At 45.1% G+C, this 24431-nt stretch overlaps 1 protein-coding gene across 1 annotated transcript in view; it reads left to right on the forward strand.

Moving 5' to 3' along the window:
• Positions 1 to 24431, forward strand: part of ENTPD5 (ectonucleoside triphosphate diphosphohydrolase 5 (inactive)) — a 326640-nt gene that overhangs the window by 10656 nt on the left and 291553 nt on the right. The window contains exon 2 of the mRNA XM_069208509.1: positions 21491 to 21789. Within this exon, the coding sequence (XP_069064610.1) occupies positions 21561 to 21789 (229 nt within the window). The 5' untranslated portion in view covers positions 21491 to 21560. The remainder of the gene's footprint in view (positions 1 to 21490; positions 21790 to 24431) is intronic.

Raw genomic sequence — 24431 nt, forward strand, 5'->3', positions numbered from 1 at the left:
AGAAAGAACCGCTGTCGCGCACTACCTAACCAGTCCACACCATCCAGGCGACAGTCCCCAAAGGGGTAGCCAACCCTAGATTGTGACTACACAAGCTGAGTTAACAATGATAGAAGGAGACCCAGGCTATGCATTGAAGTCGACAGGGGAGGCGGGGGCGAGAGGGGGTTCATCACCACCCAGACACACACAACCATTTATCACACACTACCACTCTACCGCCCACTACGGTATGACAGCGCCCGCATCCCGCTATTTAGTGATCATCCGGTGAGGGGTTCCCGTCCTCACCCATAAACTCTCTGTGCAGACTTTCAAGCATGCCCCGCCAGAATTCAAGGTCGTGCTCTGCATGCTCGTCCGTTCGTGTCTTATGAAGGCGACCCCTCCTCTGCAGTGGCCCACTCAATGAGGTCATTCAGCCACGTCTCCTGTACCGGAGGGGCCGGAGTTGCCATCAAATCGCAATGCGCCTTTTAGCCAAAACAAGCCCCAGTTGCACGAATTTGAACACCATTTTGCGCCCTTTTTTAGGGAGTGGGAGGAGGCCCAGTAAACAATGTTTCATTGTTACCTGCAGTTTCGTAGCTGTTGCCCCTCTTAGCGTTCGCACTATTAGGCGCCAAAAAGGTATAATAGAATTGCATGTCCATGTGACATGCTCGAAATTGGCGGGGACACGCCACACCGAGCACAGCCATCAGAGTGCAACGGGAACAGCCTATGCAGGCGTTGCGGTGTCAGATACTCTATGCAAATAGTAAAAATGTGTCGGTTATCAAAACAGCTTTATTAATCATATTTTTATTATGTGATGCCATTCTGTGTACAGATTTATATGATAATAGTTACATCATTGCAAAGTGTGTGTGTATGTACACACATGTATGGCAGTGACTTTCAAACACTGAAAATTCTTATTACACTCTTGTTTTTGTTTAATGCTGCATTTAAATCATTTTAACCCCACTCTTTCTTCCCTCTTCTGGGAGCATGCAGATTATCTCCTGCGCTGTCTGAAAGGAAAAGTTTAACTACTTAACTTGTTTCAGACTTTAGAGGCGCTTCAACCTTTGTCCCAGAAATTGAGAATTGTATTTAAAATTGAGACAAGTGTTCGAACTCCGGGACTGTCAGGGGAGATCCAGGATGCCTGGTCACCCAATCTTCGATATTTTAAAAAGGACTATTGTTGTATGTGAAGTGCATCTTACAGGGTCCTTCCCCTGTACATCGATCTATGTAATAATCACCTCATTCATAGAGCGTGTTACCGTCTTGTTGGAAAAGAAGAAATTGTGTACTGTTGTAAGGATTGAGATCAATGGTTGTAGAAAAGTTTTATAGAAGTTCCTGTATACCCATCAGGACCCTGCAGTTCGTTAATTTTTAGAGCCATAATTGCCACCTTGGCCTCTTCTTCTGAAATTTGGCTTTCAAGCATGGTTCTTTGGGTGTAATCAACGTTCATTTAAATATATTTCATGTAGTTTATCTGATTTCTAACCTACAGAATATAATTTTGTATAAAAAGCCTGAAAAGTGTTTGTCTTCTACCTTAGTACCATCAAGCGCTAGCTCTTTCACAAATGTTTTCTCTTTTTTGTACTGAGTAGGCGAAACAGTGCCATCATTAATAGCTAGCTTTCTCAAATGTTTTCTCTTATTTGTTGAGCCTAGGGAGTGCACATGCGCTGTTTCTCGACATGCTGTAATCTACTTCTGTGGGCTTTCACCACGCTCACCACACACCCATCACTTTCATTCATTCCTTGGCCTTCCTTTCTAAATTCCTCTTTGGTTTGTTAGGTAAATGTCAGCACACTATTTTCTTTTGTCTCTCTGCTTCGCTCATGGTGGTATGTTGTTTTTTCTCTGGCATCTCACTGTTTCTTTGTGACAAAGGCTGCAAGCTGGAGGGGGATTCTCTTTTATTTATTTATATAGAGCAAACTTGACTGGAAGATTGGAGCACTTTACATGAGCACCGGTTAAATTTGTAGCCCCAATCCTAAATTCTTTCTAAGTTTAGCATTTGAAAAATATACAAACTAGTGCCTTTTAAATAGAAAAAAACACAAGGGAAACCCTCAAGGTGGCTCGCCCCAGCACTGTGGGAGAGCCGATACTGCAATATTCACTGCACTTGGGAAAACTCGCCCCATAATGCTTTGCAGGTCATTCATTTTACAACACAATTTTGCCCATAACTCACCCTGTGGTGGGCCTAAGATGATGGGACCACCACCAAAACTTTCAGCATGATGTACTCTTTCTGGGTTCCCACACTAAGTTGGGAGGGTCCCCAAAATCATAACCTTTCCCACCATTCAATATCTTTTTAAGCTCTCTCAATGTCCAGCTTTTGCTTTACAGCTGGAAGTAGTTTATGTTCTAAAGCCTTGTTTGTAGTTATATTCTAGCAGGTCTTCTAGACTTGAAAATCTGTAACACACTATGCCCTATAGAGGCTGAATACATGGTTACACTGCGGTGCTGTCTACCCATCTATTTTCATGTGGTTATGCCCTCTAGGGGCTGACTATATAGTTACATGATCTTGTTTGTTCCAAATGCTATTTTTATTGTAGTGCTCTCTAGGGGATGTTCTGACCATTAAAGTCTAATGCCAATTGTATGAAGGAATGCACAAACACAGATTATTTCTGATAAAGTTTTATGGTGCTGCATGGCTAAATACTTATAAGTTCCCAAAGGTGTGATCTATTGGTTGTGCCAGTGCTTTTTTTTTATCCTGAGTAGGTGAGCTAAATGAATTCCCGCAGGGGTGGGTAATTTATATCGCCCGGCGCACAAGACAAGTTGATTATTTCCAGGGCAAGAAGGTTTAGTGTCTGTTTTGTCCAATGGACAACTACACATTAAATCACAGAAAAAGGACAGAGCTGTGGAACTTTAGTGCTCTTCGGCAATCAGGATGTTTTTGTTTTTACACCTGTCACGCTGCTCCTTTGTTTCGGGAGGTAGTTGCCTACAAACAAGCCTTCATTGCCTGTTCTATTAGCCCAACTCGCTGGTCCTTTAATTAATCCCCTTAGGCACCGACCCTCACTTTATTATCTTCCAAGGTGGAACATTACTGAACCAGGCCATGGCTGTTAATGATTATTTATATTACTGAAGTGCCTGACGAACCCAAGTGTGGGAGGGAATCACTAGAAGCTTGAAAAGTGTATCAACAAAACCCTTTTGTAAGCACAATTTGCCTTCTTTAGCAAGCTTATAATACCAATGCACAAAATGGAGGGCCATAAACCAGCAGGAAACGGAGGCCTGTAATGAAGCTGAGTTTGGATCAGGTTACTACTCAGTTTGGACAGCAGAGTAGAAATGTCTTGCAAGTGCGTGTCAACCCATCATCTTAAAATGTTGCTTTTTTGCTGCTCTGTCCTGATTATGTAGCTTTTTAAATTGGCCTAACCTGCCAATTGTCATTCTTTCTGTGAAGAGGCTGTGCAGAAAGGAGGTGCTGGGTTCCGTAAGACTTAAAAAAAAAACTTTGTGTTATTGATTTTGCAAAGAACACAGCAAATAAAAGCAAGCAGTGCAAAGTGTCAGGTACAATAGGAAGAGTATTGCATCCATGTTATGACATTTCAATAATAAATAACATCAAACGTGGGGTGCTGAAAAAAGACCCCATGAGGAACAGTATTTTACATAATCCAAGTCATCGAGTCAGGTACCTAGTAAGAGATACATCAATGTCTTGCTTGGCTGTCATATCAATAAAACGTTAATTCAGAGGTCATCGAGTTCATACCTCATCATTTGAGCTCTCATCTGTGCTGGGAAACCCTCATCTTTAAATTTATCAAGGAGGAGCCCCTATGACATAATGGCGTCATTAGCACCTTCATGAGTATGAGTAAGACATAGGTGGGTCTCCTCTGCCACTCCCCATTCTTGTAGATCCCACAGCCAAGCAGATCTGGTTGACACCCTGAAGCCCAACCAACCAATGGATGTTCACCGCATGGCCAATGAGAGAGAAAGCTGGGCAAGCTTGTAACGAAGCTTTGGCCCTCCTGGATCTCGTCACCACCCCCAAGAGACAAGCCATTGGGGTCAGAGGGACCCCTATTCCTGTTGCCCTTGCAGTTTTAGGTACAACTTTCCTCCAGAACCCCTGGATCCCAACACAAGCCTAAGCCAGATGTAAGAAAGTACCCCCCAACTCTCCACACCTTACACATCTTGCTCTTTGGAAGGAGCTGGCTGGGGGGTCACATAGGTGCGATGTAGAATGTTAAAATGTAGTAACTTAAATCTGTGATTACAGGACACCGTTCACACTAGCTCACATGTACGCCCTCATTCCACATCTGTAATGGGCTCCTTTAGTTCCCTCTCCCAGCCTCTACACGCAGCATAAGAGCACTCATCGTGTCTTCCTGGATTGACTTATAAAATAAGGTGATCAGGTGCCTCCCCTCTGCCCATTGAAGCAAAGCACCTAGCACATGAGAGGGCTGCGGCGCCGCAGGAAACCCAGTCCATATCTCCCTGGCAGTGCTTACCAGCGTGGCATAATGAAGGAATTGACCCGGTCCCACTCCAAAAGCCTCCTGCGCCTCCTGAAAGGTAAGGAAGACCTCTCAGGGATGAGTCACCCGCCAACTGAAATCCCACCCCTCTCCATTGTTCGATGGATATATGTACATCAGTCGCCCGAAACGGTGCCCAGATCCCAGAGTCTTAGATCTCTGTCAAATGGGACCCTGCCCAACACCTTTCCAACCACTGTCTCCCAGACCGCAACCTTCTGCCACACCAAGTAGGGGAAGGAGAGGTAAGATCGCCTCCACCCTCCTCCCACCCCACCCCCAATCAGCAGACATACCAGGCTATTGTTCCCCAGCTTATCTTCAAACATTCTTTTTTCCCAATTGTCAGTTTCAGCCAACCAGCGAGCAGCATGTTGTAAATGTGCCCCATAATAGTAAAATTGCATAACTAGGAGAGTAAGATCCCTCGTCCTCCATGTCACGCTTGAGGACCGATAATTCTACCCTACTACAATGCCCTGCCCATACTAGTGAAATCAGCGAGCTATCCAGTTTGCTAAAGAATGGCGGACCAATCATAAACATCGCATTCTGGATCTGATAGTGGCAGCAAGGAAGGAAGGCCATTTTTGCCACTGCGGCCAATCCTACAACCAACACGGGGATTTTGTTCCAGAATCATATAGAGCCCTCCAAACCCTCCACGACTCTGTCCACATTCATTCACGCACTTATGCATTGCCTTAGTATGTGCGACGTATATACCCAAGTATCTGAATCCCTCCATATCCCAGCGTAAGCCTACCACAGGCAGTTGGTCGAGTGGCGCCCCAACCAGTCTCCCAAAGGGAAACAGAAGTGACTTCTGAAGATTAACTTGGAGCCCGGATACCTTGCCAAATTTGTTTAGTATCCCCATCAAAATCGGCACTGACCTACTAGGGGAGTGTACCTAAACCAACACATCATCCACATATAAGTAGATCATATGGGTGCAACCACCTACTCGAATTCCCCAAGGCTCTAATTCGTAGCTCAACAGTAAAAGCTTATGGCTCAGTCGTCGGGGCAAAAAGGAGCGGTGCGAGGGGACAACCCTGTTTGCTCCCCCGCCCAGCCAACCATGTGTCCGAAATTTCACCCCCTAACCTGATTCGGACCATGTGTTTAGTGTTTAATATCCTCACCCAGCAGTAAAAAATGTGCCCAAAACCCACCCCTCCAAACACTGCCTTTAAGTAAGTTCATTCCACAGTATCAAAGGCTTTCTCTAGATCTAGGGAGACCAGGGTTAGCCCACTCTCATCTTCCATGGTTTCATGCATCACATGAAACTGAATTTTGTGCTACAGACTGGTATAAAGCCACATTGGTTCTCATGCACTAATCGTCGAATTATCCCTCCCAGTCTTGTTGCTAAAATGTACACAGTATTTTTACATCAGAATACAGCATTGTAAGTGGTCTGTACGAGGAAGGGTCCTCAGTGTCCCTGGAGAGCGCAGTCCCCCAATTGGTAGCTAAATATTCAGTGAGAGATGTCACAAATGCATCTCGGCACACTGTGTCTGTCAGGAGTTCAGAGAACATATGCCAGCTACGTACCTGGCGTCCGGCATCGCCCCATCGCGAGCGTAGCAGCGCTGGTGCATGGTCAGAGAGGAACCGCCTCAAGTGTGTCACCTCAACCAATCTCTGCAAGTTCTCCAGCATTGGATCTTTCATAGATTCACATGCTTGAATCATCCCCGTCGTCGAGGTGGGAGCCTCACGGTAAATTTAAATATATAAAAAGCAGTAAGTCAGTAAAAATAAAACCAGTAGGCCCAAGTAGGCCTCATAAGGTATTTTACAGTCTATCCACTTTGTTTTGTGAAAAGATCCAAACTTGAGTATCAACCAATCAGGATTCAGCCCCTCCCAAACACTCCCAACAGAGGCTGAATTCCCTCAGATTTTCTACCGCACGTCGTGTGAAGGGAGTCTCCCTGAGCTCTGCTCATTTCTTTTCCTATTTTCTGACTGAAGATTGTTTTTTCTCTCAGGAAACTAGTTACAACTTTACTATGTCTGAAAAGGCAAAGAAGGGTCTGTTCAGAGACTGTGACAACTGTGGGAAGAAGAGACTACATATTGATGACCCCCACAAGAAGTGTATTTACTGCCTTCATCCAGACCATAAGGTGAGAGACTGCAAAATCTGTCGCACCTTTAGTCAAAAAACCCTCAAAGACAGAGAGGGTAGACTTCTCTTATGGCTGCAAAAACAGAAAGCCTTAGAGCATCCTTCATCAGACAGCGAAGAGTCACCACAAACTTCTCGCCCTCAGAAAAGAACAGGTGAGAGAGATAGAGGTGCGGATGAACCACCAAGAAAAATGCACAAAAAGACTAAACAAGTCTTAACTGAAGAGGCAGTTAAACATGGACCAAAAAAGGTTCATTCAGAACCTACTACGCCGTTACACCGGAAAAGCACCTCAAAGAAACCATCGCTGTCTCTGTCACCACAAAAAGAGTCAGAAAAACTCTTTTTGGCGAAAAAACAACCGTCGACGACCGCCCCGTCGACGACAGTGTCGACGGTAACAGCGACCACGGTATCGTCGACGTTCACAACACCATCCTCACCGATGATTATGACGTCGTCGCCTTTGTCATCGACGACGATTATTACTGCAAAAATCTTCAAAAGAGCTTCGTCGGCAACCACATCGTCGACAGCGGAGGCCTCCTGGGTTCACAAATCATCCAGGGCACTCCCATCTACGCAAACTACGTCGGCGAAGCGACCGTCGTCGCTAAAATACCCGTCGACGAAGGGACCGTCGACTAAGGAAAAGACGCAGTCATGGACGGAAGCGTCGACGAGAGACCCGTCGACGAGAGACCCATCGACGACAGTACAGTTGACGACAGTACCGTCGACGAGGGAACCGTCGACGATGGATCCTACGATCACCACAGCATTAACAGTTTACAAACCTTTGGACATTTCACCAGCTCATTCCTCATACCATCATGAGGACTCCACCAGATTCTTACCCCTTTCCCTTATTAATATAGGGGACAAGCCATCTGACATTTTGCCGATGCATACATCACCAAGTAAGGTGCTGCCATACCCACCGCAACATCTTTTAGACGATGAGGATGATGATGTTCAAGGCATGTTTGGGGCAGCTAGTAGCCCGTCCCAACTAAATGTCAAATGTCAAGAGTTTGATGAAGAAGAGGATCAACATTACCAGCATAGTTATGCTTCAACATCTTATCCACAGGCAAACCAACCATCGCCTCTAGCTATGCCTAGCACATTAGTGACAGATTTACAACATATGTTGAAGGACTACTATAAAAGGTTCCCACCGTCAACTCAGTCCACGCCACCTAGACCTCAGAGTTACCAGCAAGCTCAAACTACTAATGTTTCCGAAACGCCACAGGCTAGTAGACCTGTAACTAGCCAAGCTCCGGAAGCTTACCTCTCGTCGGACGACGAAAGGGAAGAGGGCGAGCTAGCAGATTCAGCGGCTAGTGAATGGGACGACTATCTCGTTCCCACACCATCTCCACCTCCAGCAGCTCCAGTGGATTCTCCTCCAGAAGACATAGGAGGTTTCCATAATATCATAGAGAGAGCGGCGAAACGTTTTGGTCTGGAAATTGTTTCCCATGAAACTGAGTTTTTTGTATGACTTTAAAGAGCCATCAAAGAGATCTGTAAGAGCCATACCTATTGTGGATTTCTTGTGGCAGGAGGGTTTGAAGGCAATGAAAATCCCGGCAACAGTGCCTTCACAAATGCCAAGGCTAGAGAAAAAATACAAGGCCCCAGATGATTCTCCGGCCTGTTTAGTCTCACAACCGAAACCTGACTCGGTTATATCACAGGCGGCTCAACGACGATCCAAAAACCCCTCTACACCTATTGCGTCTCCCCCAGACAAAGAGGGAAGGAGACTAGACAATATCGGTAAGAAATTCTCCTCGGTTGCTGCAGTAACGGTCAAGGCGGCAAATTCCCTCGCCATCCTGGGAAGGTACGATCGGCAGATGTGGGCAGACATGTCCGTTTTTGTAGATTCACTGCCAGAAGATATCAAGGTGGAAGCTAAAAAGGTCTTGCAGGAGGGAGAAAGGGTTTCCGCAGAGATAATAGACAGTGCAATAGATATTTCCCTCACTGGCTTTCGACAATTAGCTGGAGCCGCAGTCCTGCGCAGAGAAGGGTGGCTTAAAGCTACTTCATTCAGACCAGAAGTCCAGACTCGTGTTCTCGACATGCCCTTCGATGGAGAGAGTTTGTTTGGCAAACATGTCGATGATATGCTGCAGGCTATCAAGACGGATACCGATACGGCAAAATCCCTAGGTACCCTGCAATATAAAAAACTACCTTTTCGTGGAGCAAGGGGTAGAGGTAATTACTCCTTTCGAGGTGGATACCAACAATACAGGTCACAATATACATCTTCCTCCACAGGACCAGGACATCAGCACCATCAACAACAGCAGCATTATCGATTACCACCAGCCGCAGCTTACAAACATCCGGCTAGAGGAAGAGGAGCTGCCCGAGCAAGAGATACAGGCAGAAAGCAATGACCAGCGGATAATCTCAACACCTCCCCAATCAATATTGAAGGTCGGAGGTCGCATCAATTCTTATTTCCCCAAGTGGAAGGCTATAACATCGGATAGATGGGTACTAGATGTGGTGACCAGAGGTCATACTCTGGAATTCATCCAAACACCACCGAGTGTCCCTCCATCGGGTACACCGCCTCTGAGGTTGAGCCAACTTCTCAGGGAAGTAAGGATAATGCTAACAAAAGGAGCAATAGAACCAGTCCCTTTATCTCAAAGGAACAAGGGATTCTATTCCCGGTTTTTCCTTCTCAAGAAACCCTCAGGAGACTGGCGCCCCATCCTGGACTTGAGAGCACTAAACAAGTTTCTAAAGAAACAATCGTTCAGGATGGTAACGTTGCAGGATGTCCTGCGTCTCTTAAACACGGGCGATTGGATGGCATCCCTAGACCTCCAGGATGCTTATTTTCATATCCCCATATATCGCAACCATCGCAAATTTTTAAGGTTCAGGGTAGGAAGTATGCACCTCCAATTCCGGGTTCTACCATTCGGTCTCAAATCAGCCCCCAGAATCTTCACAAAAATGCTAGCTCCAGTAGCAGCACATCTTCGCCAGGCAGGTATCCAGGTCTTCCCTTACCTGGACGACTGGCTTATAAAGGCACCCTCAAAATTCCAAGTAACAAATCATATTTCCTATTGCCTTCATTTGTTACACAGCCTGGGGTTTGTAGTCAACTACCAGAAATCTCAGATATACCCCAAACAAGAATTGAGTTTCTTGGGAGCAATTTTGGACACAGTACGCAGCAAAGCGTACCCATCACACGAGAGGAAACAAAAGTTAACCTCGTTGGCAAACAACCTATCCAGAAAAAAGTTTGTTTCAGTCCGCATCTACAAATCATTGTTCGGAATGATATCATCGTGCATTCCGCTAGTCCCAGATTGCAGGCTCCATATGCGACCCCTGCAAGTGCAATTGGACATACAATGGACACAGGTCCTCGGCTCCTTCGAAGACAAGATTCGCATAACGCCTCTAATGAAGAACACTATGAGGTGGTGGGCGACTCCAACCAATTTCTCAAAAGGGCTGTCTTTTCTTCTTCAAACACCAAGTTACATAGTAACAACGGATGCCTCTCTCGAAGGATGGGGTGCACATTGCCAGGACCTGCAAATCAGCGGAATCTGGAATCAGCAAGAGAGCCAGCTCCACATAAATTATCTAGAACTCAAAGCAATACACTTAGCTCTAAAAGCTTTCTTGCCAAAGATACAATGTTCAAGCGTCTTAATCCGGACGGACAACATGACCAGCATGTTTTATCTAAACAAGCAAGGAGGCACAAGGTCCCTACAACTCTCGCAGCTAGCCCAACAAATTTGGACATGGGCCATCAAACACAATATTTCACTAAAAGCGGAGCATGTGCCAGGACAGATCAATGTTCTAGCAGACACCTTGAGCAGGACAGTAATTCCTTATCACGAGTGGGAGCTAGACCAGAAAACTCTCAATGGCCTGTTTCTATTATGGGGCAAACCAAACTTAGACCTATTTGCCACTCTCGAGAACAAGAAATGCCAGTTCTACGCAAGTTGGCTTCCCCAAAAAGATTCGTGGGGGAATGCGTTTTCGATGAGATGGTCAGGAGTTTATGCCTACGCTTTTCCTCCGATCCCGCTCATTCCGAGAGTCATCAGAAAAATGAAGACGGAGGGGTGTCGACTTCTACTCATAGCTCCCAGATGGCCCAGACAAATATGGTATACGGAGCTCCTCATGCTCTCCGAACGACCACATCTACCACTCAGACAGAGTCCGACTCTTTTAACGATGCACCAGGGACAAGTCACACACCCACATCCGTCGTCTCTTCATTTGTCGGCTTGGCTCCTGAACACAATGAATACTTAAATCTCAAAATCTCCCCAGAGTGTAGAGACATCTTAGCAAAAGCTAGAGCTGACACTACCAACAAAACCTATAGACTTAAATGGAAACGGTTTTGTGTTTGGTGTGCAGCGGAAAATATACATCCTTTATCTTCTACTCCGGAACAGATACTTCCATATCTCCTGCTCCTGGCAAAATCAGGACTTGCATATTCTTCCATACGGGTACATCTGGCAGCAATCTCCAGATACCGCAGATCACCAGATAGACTCTCTTTGTGTTCCACAAGAATTGTCAAACAATTTATGAAGGGCCTTTTTCGGGTCTTCCCGCCAATTAGGAAACCCCCGCCTCTATGGTCATTGAATGTTGTGTTGATGCAACTCATGAAAGCTCCTTTTGAGCCGATCCACAAGGCTGACCTAAAATTCCTGGCATGGAAAACAGCGTTACTGTTAGCTCTTACTTCGGCAAAGAGAGTCAGTGACATTCAGGCTTTCACCATCAAACAGCCGTTCCTCCAGTTTACAAACTCAGGTGTCATCCTGCGGACAAATCCTAAATTCATTCCGAAAGTTCCCTCAACATTTCATTTAAATGAACCAGTCATCTTAAAAACCTTTTTTCCAAATCCGCAAACAGTGGCGGAAAGAACATTACATTCTCTAGATATTAAAAGATGTTTAAAGTTTTATCTACAGAAAACTCACGCCATCCGCCAGTCGGATCAATTATTTGTAGCGTTCGGCGGAACAAAGAAGGGACACGCGGTGTCCAAACAAACTTTAGCAAGATGGATTGGCCTGGCGATTCAATTCTGCCATTCAAAAGCAGGAAAGCCGCTCCACACCAAGGTGAGAGCCCACTCTACAAGATCGGTAGCCACTTCAGCGGCACTCTTTGCAGGTGTACCACTACATAGCATCTGTAGAGCAGCAACATGGTCCAGCCAACACACATTTACAAGACATTACTGTTTAGAGGAGACAAACCAGGTCGATACAGCAGTGGGACAAGCAGTGCTGAGGCATCTATTTCGTTAAGGTGAGCCTCTTACACATCCCACCACCACACTCGAGGTATGGTCATTAATGGTTCATTTTCTTCTACTGTTTAACGTGTCGTATTCTCCATAATAATAGCATAGACTGTGTCAGGATTTCTTGCCACACACATTTTATTGCTTTTATATTCGTATGTTTGTGAATATAAATATAATTATATGTAAGTGCATATTTAAAACTGAACTAATGTGAATCACATCACGTATAGAATTACGATGGAATTACAGTCAATGTAATTCAGTAAGTAAGAAAACATTACTGCTCGTTACTCGAATTCAAGCATGTGAATCTATGAAAGATCCAATGCTGGAGAAGAAAATTAGTTACTTACCTGTAACTGCAGTTCTCCAGTATTGGTATCTTTCATAGATTCACATGCGACCCACCCTCCTCCCCTCAGAGGCTCCCCTATTATACAGATATTAAACTTCACACTCCTAATAGAAAATCTGAGGGAATTCAGCCTCTGTTGGGAGTGTTTGGGAGGGGCTGAATCCTGATTGGTTGATACTCAAGTTTGGGTCTTTTCCCAAAACAAAGTGGATAGACTGTAAAATACCTTATGAGGCCTACTTGGGCCTACTGGTTTTATTTTTACTGACTTACTGCTTTTTATATATTTAAATTTACCGTGAGGCTCCCACCTCGACGACGGGGATGATTCAAGCATGTGAATCTATGAAAGATACCAATACTGGAGAACTGCAGTTACAGGTAAGTAACTAATTTTCTTCACCTCTGCTACCATAATGCGGTCCAGATTGTTACAGGTACTGTGAGTCAATGAGTGACTGGTATATTCCCCACCCCGAGGATGGAGCATTCGCCAACCATCACGAAACCCCAAGTTGCACATGGTCATGGTGAGGGAGGAGGCCATTAAAGTGTTGGTACTCTGCTTAGGCAGACAGTGGTCCCATTTGCCATCTATGACACAATTGTAGTCCCCCGTCCAAATCTCGCACTGTCCTCCAAGAGATCCTGTTTTTGTTTAAAAAAAAAACAAATGCTTATCATTAACGTTTGGGGAGTTAAAGTTCAGGATCATAATATCCTTACCATCTAGTTTACACTGGAGCAGGAGATAACGGCCCTCTGTATCTGCCTTACTATAGGGTTACCTAAATGGGACCCAGGCGCAATCCAGATGGCTAACCCCGTAGCATATGAGGAGTATGTAGCTGTGAACAACTTGCCCCTCCATTGCTTCCCCATCGTCTGGCCGTGGCTGTATCAGCATCCAAAGTTCCCCCTTTGCCGACCCCAGGCCAAAGGAAGCGGCAGGTGCACAGGTGAGGTGGCAAGTAGACACTGGAGTCCACCCAGTGCCCCCCAGTTCATTTGATAGCACCACCACTGCCCCTATGTGCACAGTATTCGAGGAGCCCGGGGAGAAGGAGGCGCGGCTAATCACTTCAGGCCACGCAGCACATGGTCCCCCGCTGAGTGTTGAGGCTTCCACACTCAAGACCCCCCAATCTTAGGGCTGATCCAGCAAGTATTGGCCAAAGTCAGTCCCTTCAAGTACCCAGGCTACCAAATGTCCTAAGAGCGGAACACTGCCTTGGGAGACCCGGAACCCCTGCGGTAAAGGTCCTGCAACTCAGGAGCTCCCCCAAAGCAATATCCGCTCAGATTCCACTGCGCGATCCCCACAGAGTCCCCCAGAGGCACATCAGCCGCTGCAACCAGGTCCTAGGCCCAGGATGATTCCCATAGGTCACTCACCGTGGGGGTGTCCCTTCTGCAGGACCGCTAACAAGGGAGGGTAGAGGTCCTTTTGAGCCACCGCTCCGCTGTGGGGAGATATCTGGAACCCTGGTCTCACAACTGGTGAGCAGGGCAGGTAGCAGCCTCCCATCTGGTCCGCCCTGTTGCAAATTAGTTATGACTTTCGCTTCTAGCAGAGCATTTGATTAGATACAAAGACATTGACGCCTGATAGTGTGTTGCATTCCAGATAAGTATGTGCCCAAACTATATTGAAACACAGCTGATCCTGTGTTGCAAGAAAGCTAGGCACCTGTCCATAGTGCTTACATTTGTGCCTAGAATTATTTTTGTTCCTGCACTCTGGTCTGTGTATCTCCCAAAGATATCAGTGCTGTGCTTAAGGTTCCACTTCGTGGCAAGAGAGCAGCGATTGAAGAATATCACCCAGATTAAAGGAACCAAATTATAATATCAGAGCTTGAAATGCAGTTCTAAGCCTCCAGTTATGTCAGTCAAACCCAACTACTCTGAGTTCGCCAGGCATAACAATTTGTAGAACATTGCTAATATAAGGAACAGAGGGTTTTAGACAGCCCAGGTAGCAGGGGGTCCAAAAGGGTCAAATTCATACCGATTTTCTTGATCATCACATAAAATAAATGTACATGCAAGTAATCTAATTATGCCTCATTTGCATAGACAGTGGTTATCCTTAAAGTCTGCCATGGTTCCTGACCTGTCTTCATGTACACTCCTGTCACAACTCTGTGGACCATTATCCTTCTACATGCTCCTTAGATAGCAGTTTCCTAATCATATGTTTTCAAAATGGCCCCTCTTAGATTTGCAAATGTGTGGCTTCTTTCGTGCCTTTTTGGTAATCTCTTGATTTCTTGGCAGGATTCTGCCACTGCAGTTTAGGACCATGTTATACAGACCTTTCAGAGTCTGGCAGTCAGTGCATTTTAGGCTCTGCATGGTGCACAGATGACTTTGCCATTGTTACAGCTTGTGAGTTCCAGCCTGGCAGTAAATCTTATATTTCTCAACCCGAACAATCTCCAACTGCTTCTGTTTAAAATCTCTTCAGGAACTGGCAATGGCAGACTGTAATGCCTTGGGTGGACAGGGTGAGATGTCCCCCACAAGACTAATCAACTTGAAAAAGAGATGTGTAGCGGTATCTGTGAGGCAACTGTGTTTATCTACATGCTATATGGAAGAGAGGACAGTCATTGTATGGTAATGGTGTATGTATGTCAACACAGTGTGACTTTGCAGAGTGCAGTGGGTGTATCTCTTTGCTGGGAGTCTCCCTCTGTGTCTACAGGGGTTGGGATTTTGTCTACAGGATAACTGTCTGCATTTATGCAGGTGTGTGTGTGTGTGTGTGTGTGTGTGTGTGTGTGTGTGTGTGTGTGTGTGTGTGTGTGTGATGAATGTACAGCGTGTGTATCTGTGCAGTAGGAGGTGTGCATCTGCAGAAGGGTGTGTGTGTCTGTACTGGGGCTTTATACAGGGTGTGCCCCTATGACTAAGCAGGGAAATGTCTGTCTGTGCCAGGATGTGTGCCTGTGCAGTGAGTGTTGTTTTTGCGCAATTGGTAAGTCAATAACAGTAGAACCAGTTAAGAAGGAGTAAAGAAATTTGAGATCTGAACTAGGGAAGACATCAGAACTAACACAATTTCTGCATACAGTTGGTGAATTGTAGATAAAATGTTTTCAATGCTCCCAGTACACCTTCTTAAAAAAAACAATAACTCTGGGCCTGCTGCTCCAGGTGTTTCCTGGCATGGTGACAGGCACAGGATGATAAATAAATAAAAATCTGATGACTGCTTCTTTCAGGTAGCGAATGACTTGGATGAAGAAAAATAAATGTTTAGAATCATAGTTGTTTCCCATGCCAAATTCACATGTGCCTCAGTTAACACACTGCCCAGAATGATCATCATGTAGTTTTACTTTCATGTTTGGTCCTGTTCAAAGACACACTGCCAGGCCAAATATTTCTATGCCCCAAATAACTGATGTCAATGCTCGTATGTGTACTACTGTAAACACTGCTGGGAACCACTCCCTGCATCATTTTGGACAATGTATTAATTTCATTACATGTGAATTTGACTTGACAGTGTATTTTTTAACAAAGGCAAACATGAAAATAAAGTACTACATGATGATCATCATAAACTAAGGCTGGCTTTGTACTTTGAAATTTTTGCGTGGCCCTCCTGGTGTGAAATTTAAGCAGTGTCCCTGACAGGATGACACGCAGAGCCTTGAATAATGTGCAACATCTTGGTACCAGCATGTATCCTCCACTATCTGAGTAATACTGCAGGTATCTGACATCAGACAGCACCTCTACAACTGCATTGAATTTCTGATCGGTTCTGTTTTCACTGCAAAATGGATAGAAATGCAAAAGGGATTAAACTTTCTTTGTGGACAATAATGTCCAAATAGCAGTTCCAGAACACAGTAATTGAAGAGCATTTTCTGCTGTTTTCCAGTACATTCTGGATGAATAAAGATAATATCACTTTTCTCAGAAATAAAATCACAGTTTGCTTACAGCATTTTTTAAAGGCATTGCTATGGTTCGTCAGTTTTTTTGGAGTAAAAATCATTTTATTTTTTTTGTCTGTCAGCTGATAAAATAGAGTTACGGACTAGGTGAGACTAGGGAACCTTTTTACAAGACGTGTACATGTATGTTACAGTTTATCCTTTGGACCAGTAGATTAATTTAAAAATGCAACATTCTTGAGTTCCCACCCTATTACCTGGGGAATAAAATGTGCTTGCTGCAGTTATAATAGTAATAGCTCATCTTTATTCGTATCTAAAGTTCATATTTGTCCTCATAGGAAGGTGAGTTTTCTGAGGTTCATGTGTGTAGGTCGTATCCTATAATCATCTTCTTCTACTCTAAATTTGTTTTCTAACTGTTCCCTATATTGATACTGGAGCTTTTTGAGATGTGCCTTGCTTATACACACTCCTCTAAAAAAGCTCTTTAATTGCGTCCCAGAGAGTTGCTAATGTGCTCTGATAGGTGTCATTATCTTGAATGTAGTTTGTTTTGTGGGATGTTAGTTTTTTTCCTTTAGAACGGAATCACACAGTGAGGAAGGGTGAATAGTCTAGCTACCTGTTAGCATAGTTCTACTTGGCTAGTCCAAGCGCATGCATAAACTGACTCTGCGATTGTGACTATAGTGGAATGATGTCTGACCAATAGGAGGAATGACTTAAAGAGAATGTAGTCAATTCTTGAGCATGCCCAATGGAAATGAGAGAAGAATGTGTATTTTCTGTCTTGCTCATGTTATTACCTCCATTTATCGTGCAGGCCGAATTCCCCCAGTTCAGACTCGAGCTTTTATGAAAATGCTTCACCTGTACTAGTTGTTTTTGAGTTCAAAACTGCATTAAATCAACCATGGGGATAATTGGGCCCTTTGCAAAGTTTTCTAGGTCTGTTGACTTCCGCCCCTGTATAATTGTCTTGTCAAGAGTAGGGAGCCTAGTGCACTGCTATACTCAGTGGTTAAGCTTCCAATGTACTTCTTTACAAATAAATGCCTACCCTCTTTGACTCTCTTATGATAATTTTTTATAATTAAAAAAAGGTTTTGGTTTATAAAGCGAGCTATCCTGTTGTTTTTGGAGTTACCAGAGGGATAAAATGCTAATGTGTAGTGTTTGGTTTGGATTTCACTTCTTCAGTCTGTTGTAAATGTGTTTCTTGGAGAAATGCTGTGTGCTGTGCACTTAATGTAATACCACCTCTTAGCATTTTTATTCGGAGTGCTATACCCTTTACTGTTCAAAGTCAGTATTTTAACCATGATAATATAGAGTCAATAATGAAGTATCTCCTTGTGGCCCCATTTTCTAGTGTGATAGTATGGTAACAATGTCTAGGGGTATATCTAAGCTCTTTTCTTTGGTTCAAGTTTGTGTGACGTGTACATTTCTTGTAGATCCATTCCCTCTCCTTTCCCTCTATCATCCCCCAACACATACTGTTAAACCAAAACAGATGTAAACAACAAATGGGAACTTCTCATGATCCGTCAGAGGCGGAAGTCTGTGTGGCAGAGCTTCTCACCTTGTTCTATGGGGAGATGTTGCACCATTGGGGTAAGTTCTATCATGGTGAAAGTCTGGTTTCCCACTGGGACTGAGTTATTTTCATCTTCTGGGTAACACCCTTAGGATAGATACAAAAATGTTCATTGTAGTCTTCATTTAGGGTTGTTGGTCACCATGAAGTTTCTGTGAGTGGTTATGTTGCATCTGCGATATGGTAGCACTGGGGTCCACCGGATATTTTGTCTTATTTTGGTCTTCTGGCTTTTGCAGGCACAGTATCTGCCATGTGGTATATAGTTGATATATTTTGTTTGTTTCCATGTGACACATTTGGGTGGTGCGGAGTCCTCTGAGGTGTTTCCTAGGGCTTAGGGATCAGAGAATTGGAACAATTTATTACCTATTTCAAATGCAATCCCAGAGAGGAAAAGCCAGCTGCATCTAATTTTGCTTTGCTTTAAATGCTCCATAGCAGGTCTTAGCTGCTGGCGAAGAAGCCATATGGCTCAGCCAATAGCTTGAAAGGGGGTCCAATTGTGACAGTCGTGTGATCTGGTTGAGCATCCTGGCTAACCTTCGCACCTTTTCTTTACACTGGTAACTGTGAAATTTCACCAGGACGTCTATGGGTATACTCAGCCCTTCAATGTGACATTGCCCTACTTGGGGCACTTAATTTAATTTGGTCTGCTGTGAGTTCTTAGAAAAGAGGCCTCTGACAAAAGTCATAAGGCCTATTTCTTCTGTCCCCTCACTGAGACCACTAATGCTTAGGTTGTCTCTTCTTGAGCGGTTTTTGAGGTCCTCTACCTTTCTCGCTATGGCGTCAATCTGCACTTGGAGGGCAAGACATTTATCCATGAAGATAGTGTCCTTTTCTTTTAGTGACTCTGAGACCTCCTGCTTCCATCACCCTGGTACCTGCAGAGTTAACATCAACTTTCAGCTTTGCTGTTTACTTCTAGGTCTGATGTTAGTCTATTAAGTTCTCTTGTTATGTCCACCTTCAAATCTTCTCAAAGCTCAGACTTGAATGTCCAAAGGCTCTCTAGAAGGTCTGCTTTTGTTAGTGTTTTGAGCTAATGTTCTGATTTGGATGAGAATCGTCTTGTTTGTCTCAAAAAACCTGCGATGTTTTTTTGAGTCTGTCTTTCAGGTTACATGGGCTATCTTCACACGGCAAAGGGGTAAAGTGCCCTGCAGGGCCCTGGTAGGCGGTGCCGGGGGCATGACCCACAGCTAGCTATGACACATAAAGATGTTAGTTCCGGTGTTAGGGCTCAAGAGATTGCTTCAAACAATTGGCGGCCAAGGTGTCCATAGGTCGCCCTTTGGTTGGGGCTTTCTTACGCCCTCATTCGTTGCCCAAGCATTTTGTTTAGTTCGAGATCTTTACAGTCCTCAGTTTGCCCTGCAAGCCAAGCCCCTCATCCAGGCGTTGAACAGATTATCTTGATTTGACTATCTCTATAGTAAACTCAAAGTGGGTTTGTAGGTGTCCACATCTTGTAATTCTCCCAAATTATTTTCTAGTGTGTGTAATCAAGCAGTCTAGACTTGTGGGGTAGTAGCAAAAGCAGAGTTCAAGTCTTCCAGTTTCCTTAATTTGAGTGATTCAGCTGGCTTGATTCTCCAGGGTAGGAGGTGCTACATACAGTGTCCTTACAGCTGCCCCTCTGGTCTCCCCCTGTCATGTCTCGGGCAGCCTTGTGACCTTTCTGTTCGTGGCTGATGACTGGGTCCCCACCAACTCCGGGGGGTGGGGGGGAACTGCTGATCTCTTAGAAGGTCGGTGTTCAGTTGGCCCACTGAGGCCAGAGAGCCCTGGGGCCCACCTCAAAGCTGGGTATGACAAAGCAGCTGCACCTGGAGCCCTGGCGCTCTGCTGTCCATCTAGGCAGCAGAGCCCCAGGTGCCATCTTGGAATTGTGAATGTTGCGCCGTTGGCACTTATCCCATTCTGCTCCCTCGGTTGCTAGCAGTCACCGCCCTGAGGCACCCAGGGCTTCTTCGTTTTGTGCGTGCCATTTTCGCTCAGTTTTTTGCATTAGAGTGTGTCATTAAATGTGTCCAGATCGCGGAGTATGATTAATTATTGGTATGTGCTGATAATATATGATGTGCTAAAGAAAACATTATTGTATTATATTTGAAAGAAATGCAAGTGCTCCTTTTTTCTGTTATGAATGCAAAAGATGAATCTATGCACCATGCTCATAATGAAGCCATAAGGTAGGAGAAATTGATAAGGTTGTGCCCCTTGGCATTGATTTGGCACTCCAACGCACTATGCCACCCAATAAACTTCTTCAGCCTGCCAATGTGAAACTCCTAGCTATACCCAAACCTCCTTGTGCACTATCCAGGATCCCAGCTCTTAATCTCTGTGGACCCCCCCCCCCTTCGATATGACTCACTGCTTCCTCACATTGTTTTATATCTCTCGCTCAGTGAGTTTAAAAATGCCTTCTGAAATCAAGAATAATCCCACTCAAGTTCTCCTGTTGTAAATTTGTGATGTGTACATATCTTTTTCTGTTTTTGTAGTTCACTGTCTCTCAGACACTATACAGTTCTTTTGTGTAACATATGCCTTATAATAAAAGTTGCACTGATGCAGAGCTGTTTGCCTGTTTTTAAGACTTTGTACGGTCTAAAGCACATATACTTAACTCAGAAATTCTGTAATTTGGGGCATGATTTGAAGATAGCACAGCTATTGGACACTGGGAGAGGGTAACCACTGCTCCCCATTTCCAAGCTGTGCTGCCCTCTGCCCATGTGCAACAATGAGAATTTAGTTTTTTCATTGGAGTAAATTCTGTGCCAAAATGTCTTGAGCTTCTCTAATACATAAAGTGCTTAAAATGGATTCTTTCTTCCCTGGCAAACAGTGTATTGGAGGCAGAAACTTTATTTTTGTGACCGAAGAAACCTGCCACCAACCCATTGTCCTTGGTGTCATGTCATGGCAAAGTATGCTATCAGAACCAATGATAAAAACAAATCCATACCCTAAAATCTGCCAAAATCATTTTTTAGTGTGTGCTACAATGAAATCCCTACAACAAGTACCTTTATAGCAAAATCATTTTTACAACAAAACTTAGCTATTGAAAAGAGTATTGCACTGATTTTTCTTTGTTTTTGATATTCATTGCATGACATTCTTAATTATGACATTAGATATGTCATCTTGACGTAATTATGCAAAACATGGCTATGATGGACTCCTTGACCGTGGCTCACAGTGTGCCTTTGATGGACTAATTATCCACTGAAACTTAAGAGTGAGAATCTGCGCGGCATCAAATCTAAATGGACAGAAGTGAGACCTTGATTGTTGCATGGAGGGTTCAAGGAGAGATGTGAATACGTTAAAGGTCTTGTGGTTGGCAGATTGCACTTACAATTTCTGCTCAGGGAGAAAGGGTTCTAGGACCCAGCTTGCATGAGGTTTCTTTAGGGCAATAAACTCGAAATTGTCGTCACTTTTTTTTTTAGTCTTGTTGAGCAGTTCACAGGTTATACTTGTTAATATTGTTCATGGCACTCTTTTTTTATGTTCTCGTTCTGCAGACTGATAGCGCCTGGGTTTCCTGATCCCTTCTCCAAACACCTTCAATGCTCCTCTCAGAAGAGTTTAAGGATGACCTCCCATGTGCTGCTGGTCCAATTGCTCCTGGCAGTGTCTCATGTTGTCTGGGTTGTACCAGACGTAGAAGTGTTTCAACCTGAAAGTGAACCTTACCAGAATATTCTACCCTCCCGGATGAGCTCCAAGAATGCCAGTGAACACACTATCTACGGTATCATGTTTGACGCAGGAAGCACTGGGACCCGCATACATATTTACACCTTTGTACAGAAAGTTCCAGGTAATCTTTCCAGCACTAAAACGCTTCTTTTCAGCACTGAAATACTGATCCAGCTATTGTTCCTCCAGTGCACCAGATGCCCTTAGCTCCTACCCTAAAACCTGCCTTGCGTCTCCTACCCATAATATCCTTTTATTGTGCTTTCCGCTCTAGCCCCTGACGTTTGCCCTGCTGCTCTAGCCCCTGACGTTTGCCCTGCTGCTCTAGCCCCTAACGTTTGCCCTGCTGCTCTAGCCCCTAAAGTTTGCCCTGCTGCTCTAGCCCCTAAAGTTTGCCCTGCTGCTCTAGCCCCTAACGTTTGCCCTGCTGCTCTAGCGCCTAACGTTTGCCCTGCTGCTCTAGCCCCTAACGTTTGCCCTGCTGCTCTAGCGCTTGAAGTTTGCCCTGCTGCTCTAGCCCCTGACGTTTGCACTGCTGCTCTAGCCCCTGACGTTTGCCCTGCTGCTGTAGCCCCTGACGTTTGCCCTGCTGCTGTAGCCCCTGACGTTTGCCCTGCTGCTCTAGCCCCTGACGTTTGCCCTGCTGCTCTAGCCCCTGACGTTTGCCCTGCTGCTCTAGCCCCTGACGTTTGCCCTGCTGCTCTAGCCCCTGACGTTTGCCCTGCTGCTCTAGCCCCTGACGTTTGCCCTGCTGCTCTAGCCCCTGACGTTTGCCCTGCTGCTCTAGCCCCTGACGTTTGCCCTGCTGCTCTAGCCCCTGACGTTTGCCCTGCTGCTCTAGCCCCTGACGTTTGCCCTGCTGCTCTAGCCCCCGACGTTTGCCCTGCTGCTCTAGCCCCCGACGTTTGCCCTGCTGCTCTAGCCCCCGACGTTTGCCCTGCTGCTCTAGCCCCCGACGTTTGCCCTGCTGCTCTAGCCCCCGACGTTTGCCCTGCTGCTCTAGCCCCCGACGTTTGCCCTGCTGCTCTAGCCCCCGACGTTTGCCCTGCTGCTCTAGCCCCCGACGTTTGCCCTGCTGCTCTAGCCCCCGACGTTTGCCCTGCTGCTCTAGCCCCCGACGTTTGCCCTGCTGCTCTAGCCCCCGACGTTTGCCCTGCTGCTCTAGCCCCCGACGTTTGCCCTGCTGCTCTAGCCCCCGACGTTTGCCCTGCTGCTCTAGCCCCCGACGTTTGCCCTGCTGCTCTAGCCCCCGACGTTTGCCCTGCTGCTCTAGCCCCCGACGTTTGCCCTGCTGCTCTAGCCCCCGACGTTTGCCCTGCTGCTCTGGCCCCCGACGTTTGCCCTGCTGCTCTGGCTGCTGGCGCTCGCTTGCTGCTTTTGCCCCTGCCGCTTGGCCTGCGGCTCCTGCCGCACCAGCTGGGCAGTGTTTCACCTGCTGCAAAAAAGAGTAAGATTTGCAGGCTGGCCGGTGTGCCTAACATTTTCCTTCTGTTCCTGTCTTTAAAGTCTGTCTAATTCTCCTGCCTGTAATATCATCAGCTATTACCTCTCTGATACTTCTCACAGCTGCTTCTGCTCTGACCATAGCTTATTACTACCATCTTTCCTTTGCTCTAACTGATGCTGACTATTGTTCTTGAACTTTGGCTCTACAAATACTAGTCTTTCATTGTCCTCACCACTGATCAAACAAAGGACTGCATTTCATGGGCTCTGACCTCACTTTACTATGAGTTGGCATGGATATGGAGCTCATCTTTTTGGATGACTAAAACTAGTGCATATGTGTCTATGAAATGTCGCATTCTACTTTTTAGATAGTTTGTAAAGCTTACACAGGACCTCTGGAGTAGGATCATGAATCAAGTGTAGACTAGTGGGCATCATTCCGGCTTTCATTTTGAAAGGTCTAGATTTGTGACAAGTGGTCCCAGGATGAGAGTTACGAAAAGGTTGCAGCAAACTTGAAACCAAAACTTTACAATGAAGAACAGCACTAATAAAGTGCCCTCTCGTCATCCATAGGACAAGACATTCCCAAGGCCACCAGCACTGTTCAGCAAAAGATCTAGGGTCATATTTTGGTCTGAGCTTTTCTTTATACCTTTAGGTGATCCGTCATCTATTATGTATTGAAATCCTCACTGCACTGCACTGGTTAAAACTTCCCCATAGATCTAATCTTCTTTTTGTGACATCTTTCCCCAATAAGAGGGCCCAGATTCCTCCCTGGGTTAGTGTAAGGGAAGCAAAAAACAAAATGGCTCACTTTGACCAAAGTTAGTTTGTAATGCTCAGAATAACATGTATCTCAGGTGTAGTACCATATGCCAGAGAATTGCATTTAGGCCTATTTCCCAGAGGTCTTTAGGCTCCTGCTTGCCTTACAACCTGTGTACCAAAGGCCATGAGATAGTTGTTTCTCAAAGACAACTCTCAAGTCTATCAGTTTATGGAGGCATGTTTAATACTGAGAATGTTCCAGGATGTTAGGATACTCTTCTGGGCACAGACAAGACAAGCTGGGATTGGTACAAAAACAATGTATAAAGCAAATGTAGAAAAATGGTTACTCCTTTTATATACTGCAAACTGAATTCAACATAAAAAGCAACTCTTTTACAAGCCTGCTCAGATTTTGGAAATTTGGTGGACGTTCTTCAGCCCTTTTCAACCAAATACATGGCTCATGAGCTTTTCAGATATGTTTTTGTATGAAACTGTTTATTGTTTTCTGTACAACTCAGCTGAGGGCCACAAGCG

Source organism: Pleurodeles waltl, chromosome 9 (genome assembly GCF_031143425.1).
Source record: "Pleurodeles waltl isolate 20211129_DDA chromosome 9, aPleWal1.hap1.20221129, whole genome shotgun sequence".
NCBI lineage: Eukaryota > Metazoa > Chordata > Amphibia > Caudata > Salamandridae > Pleurodeles > Pleurodeles waltl.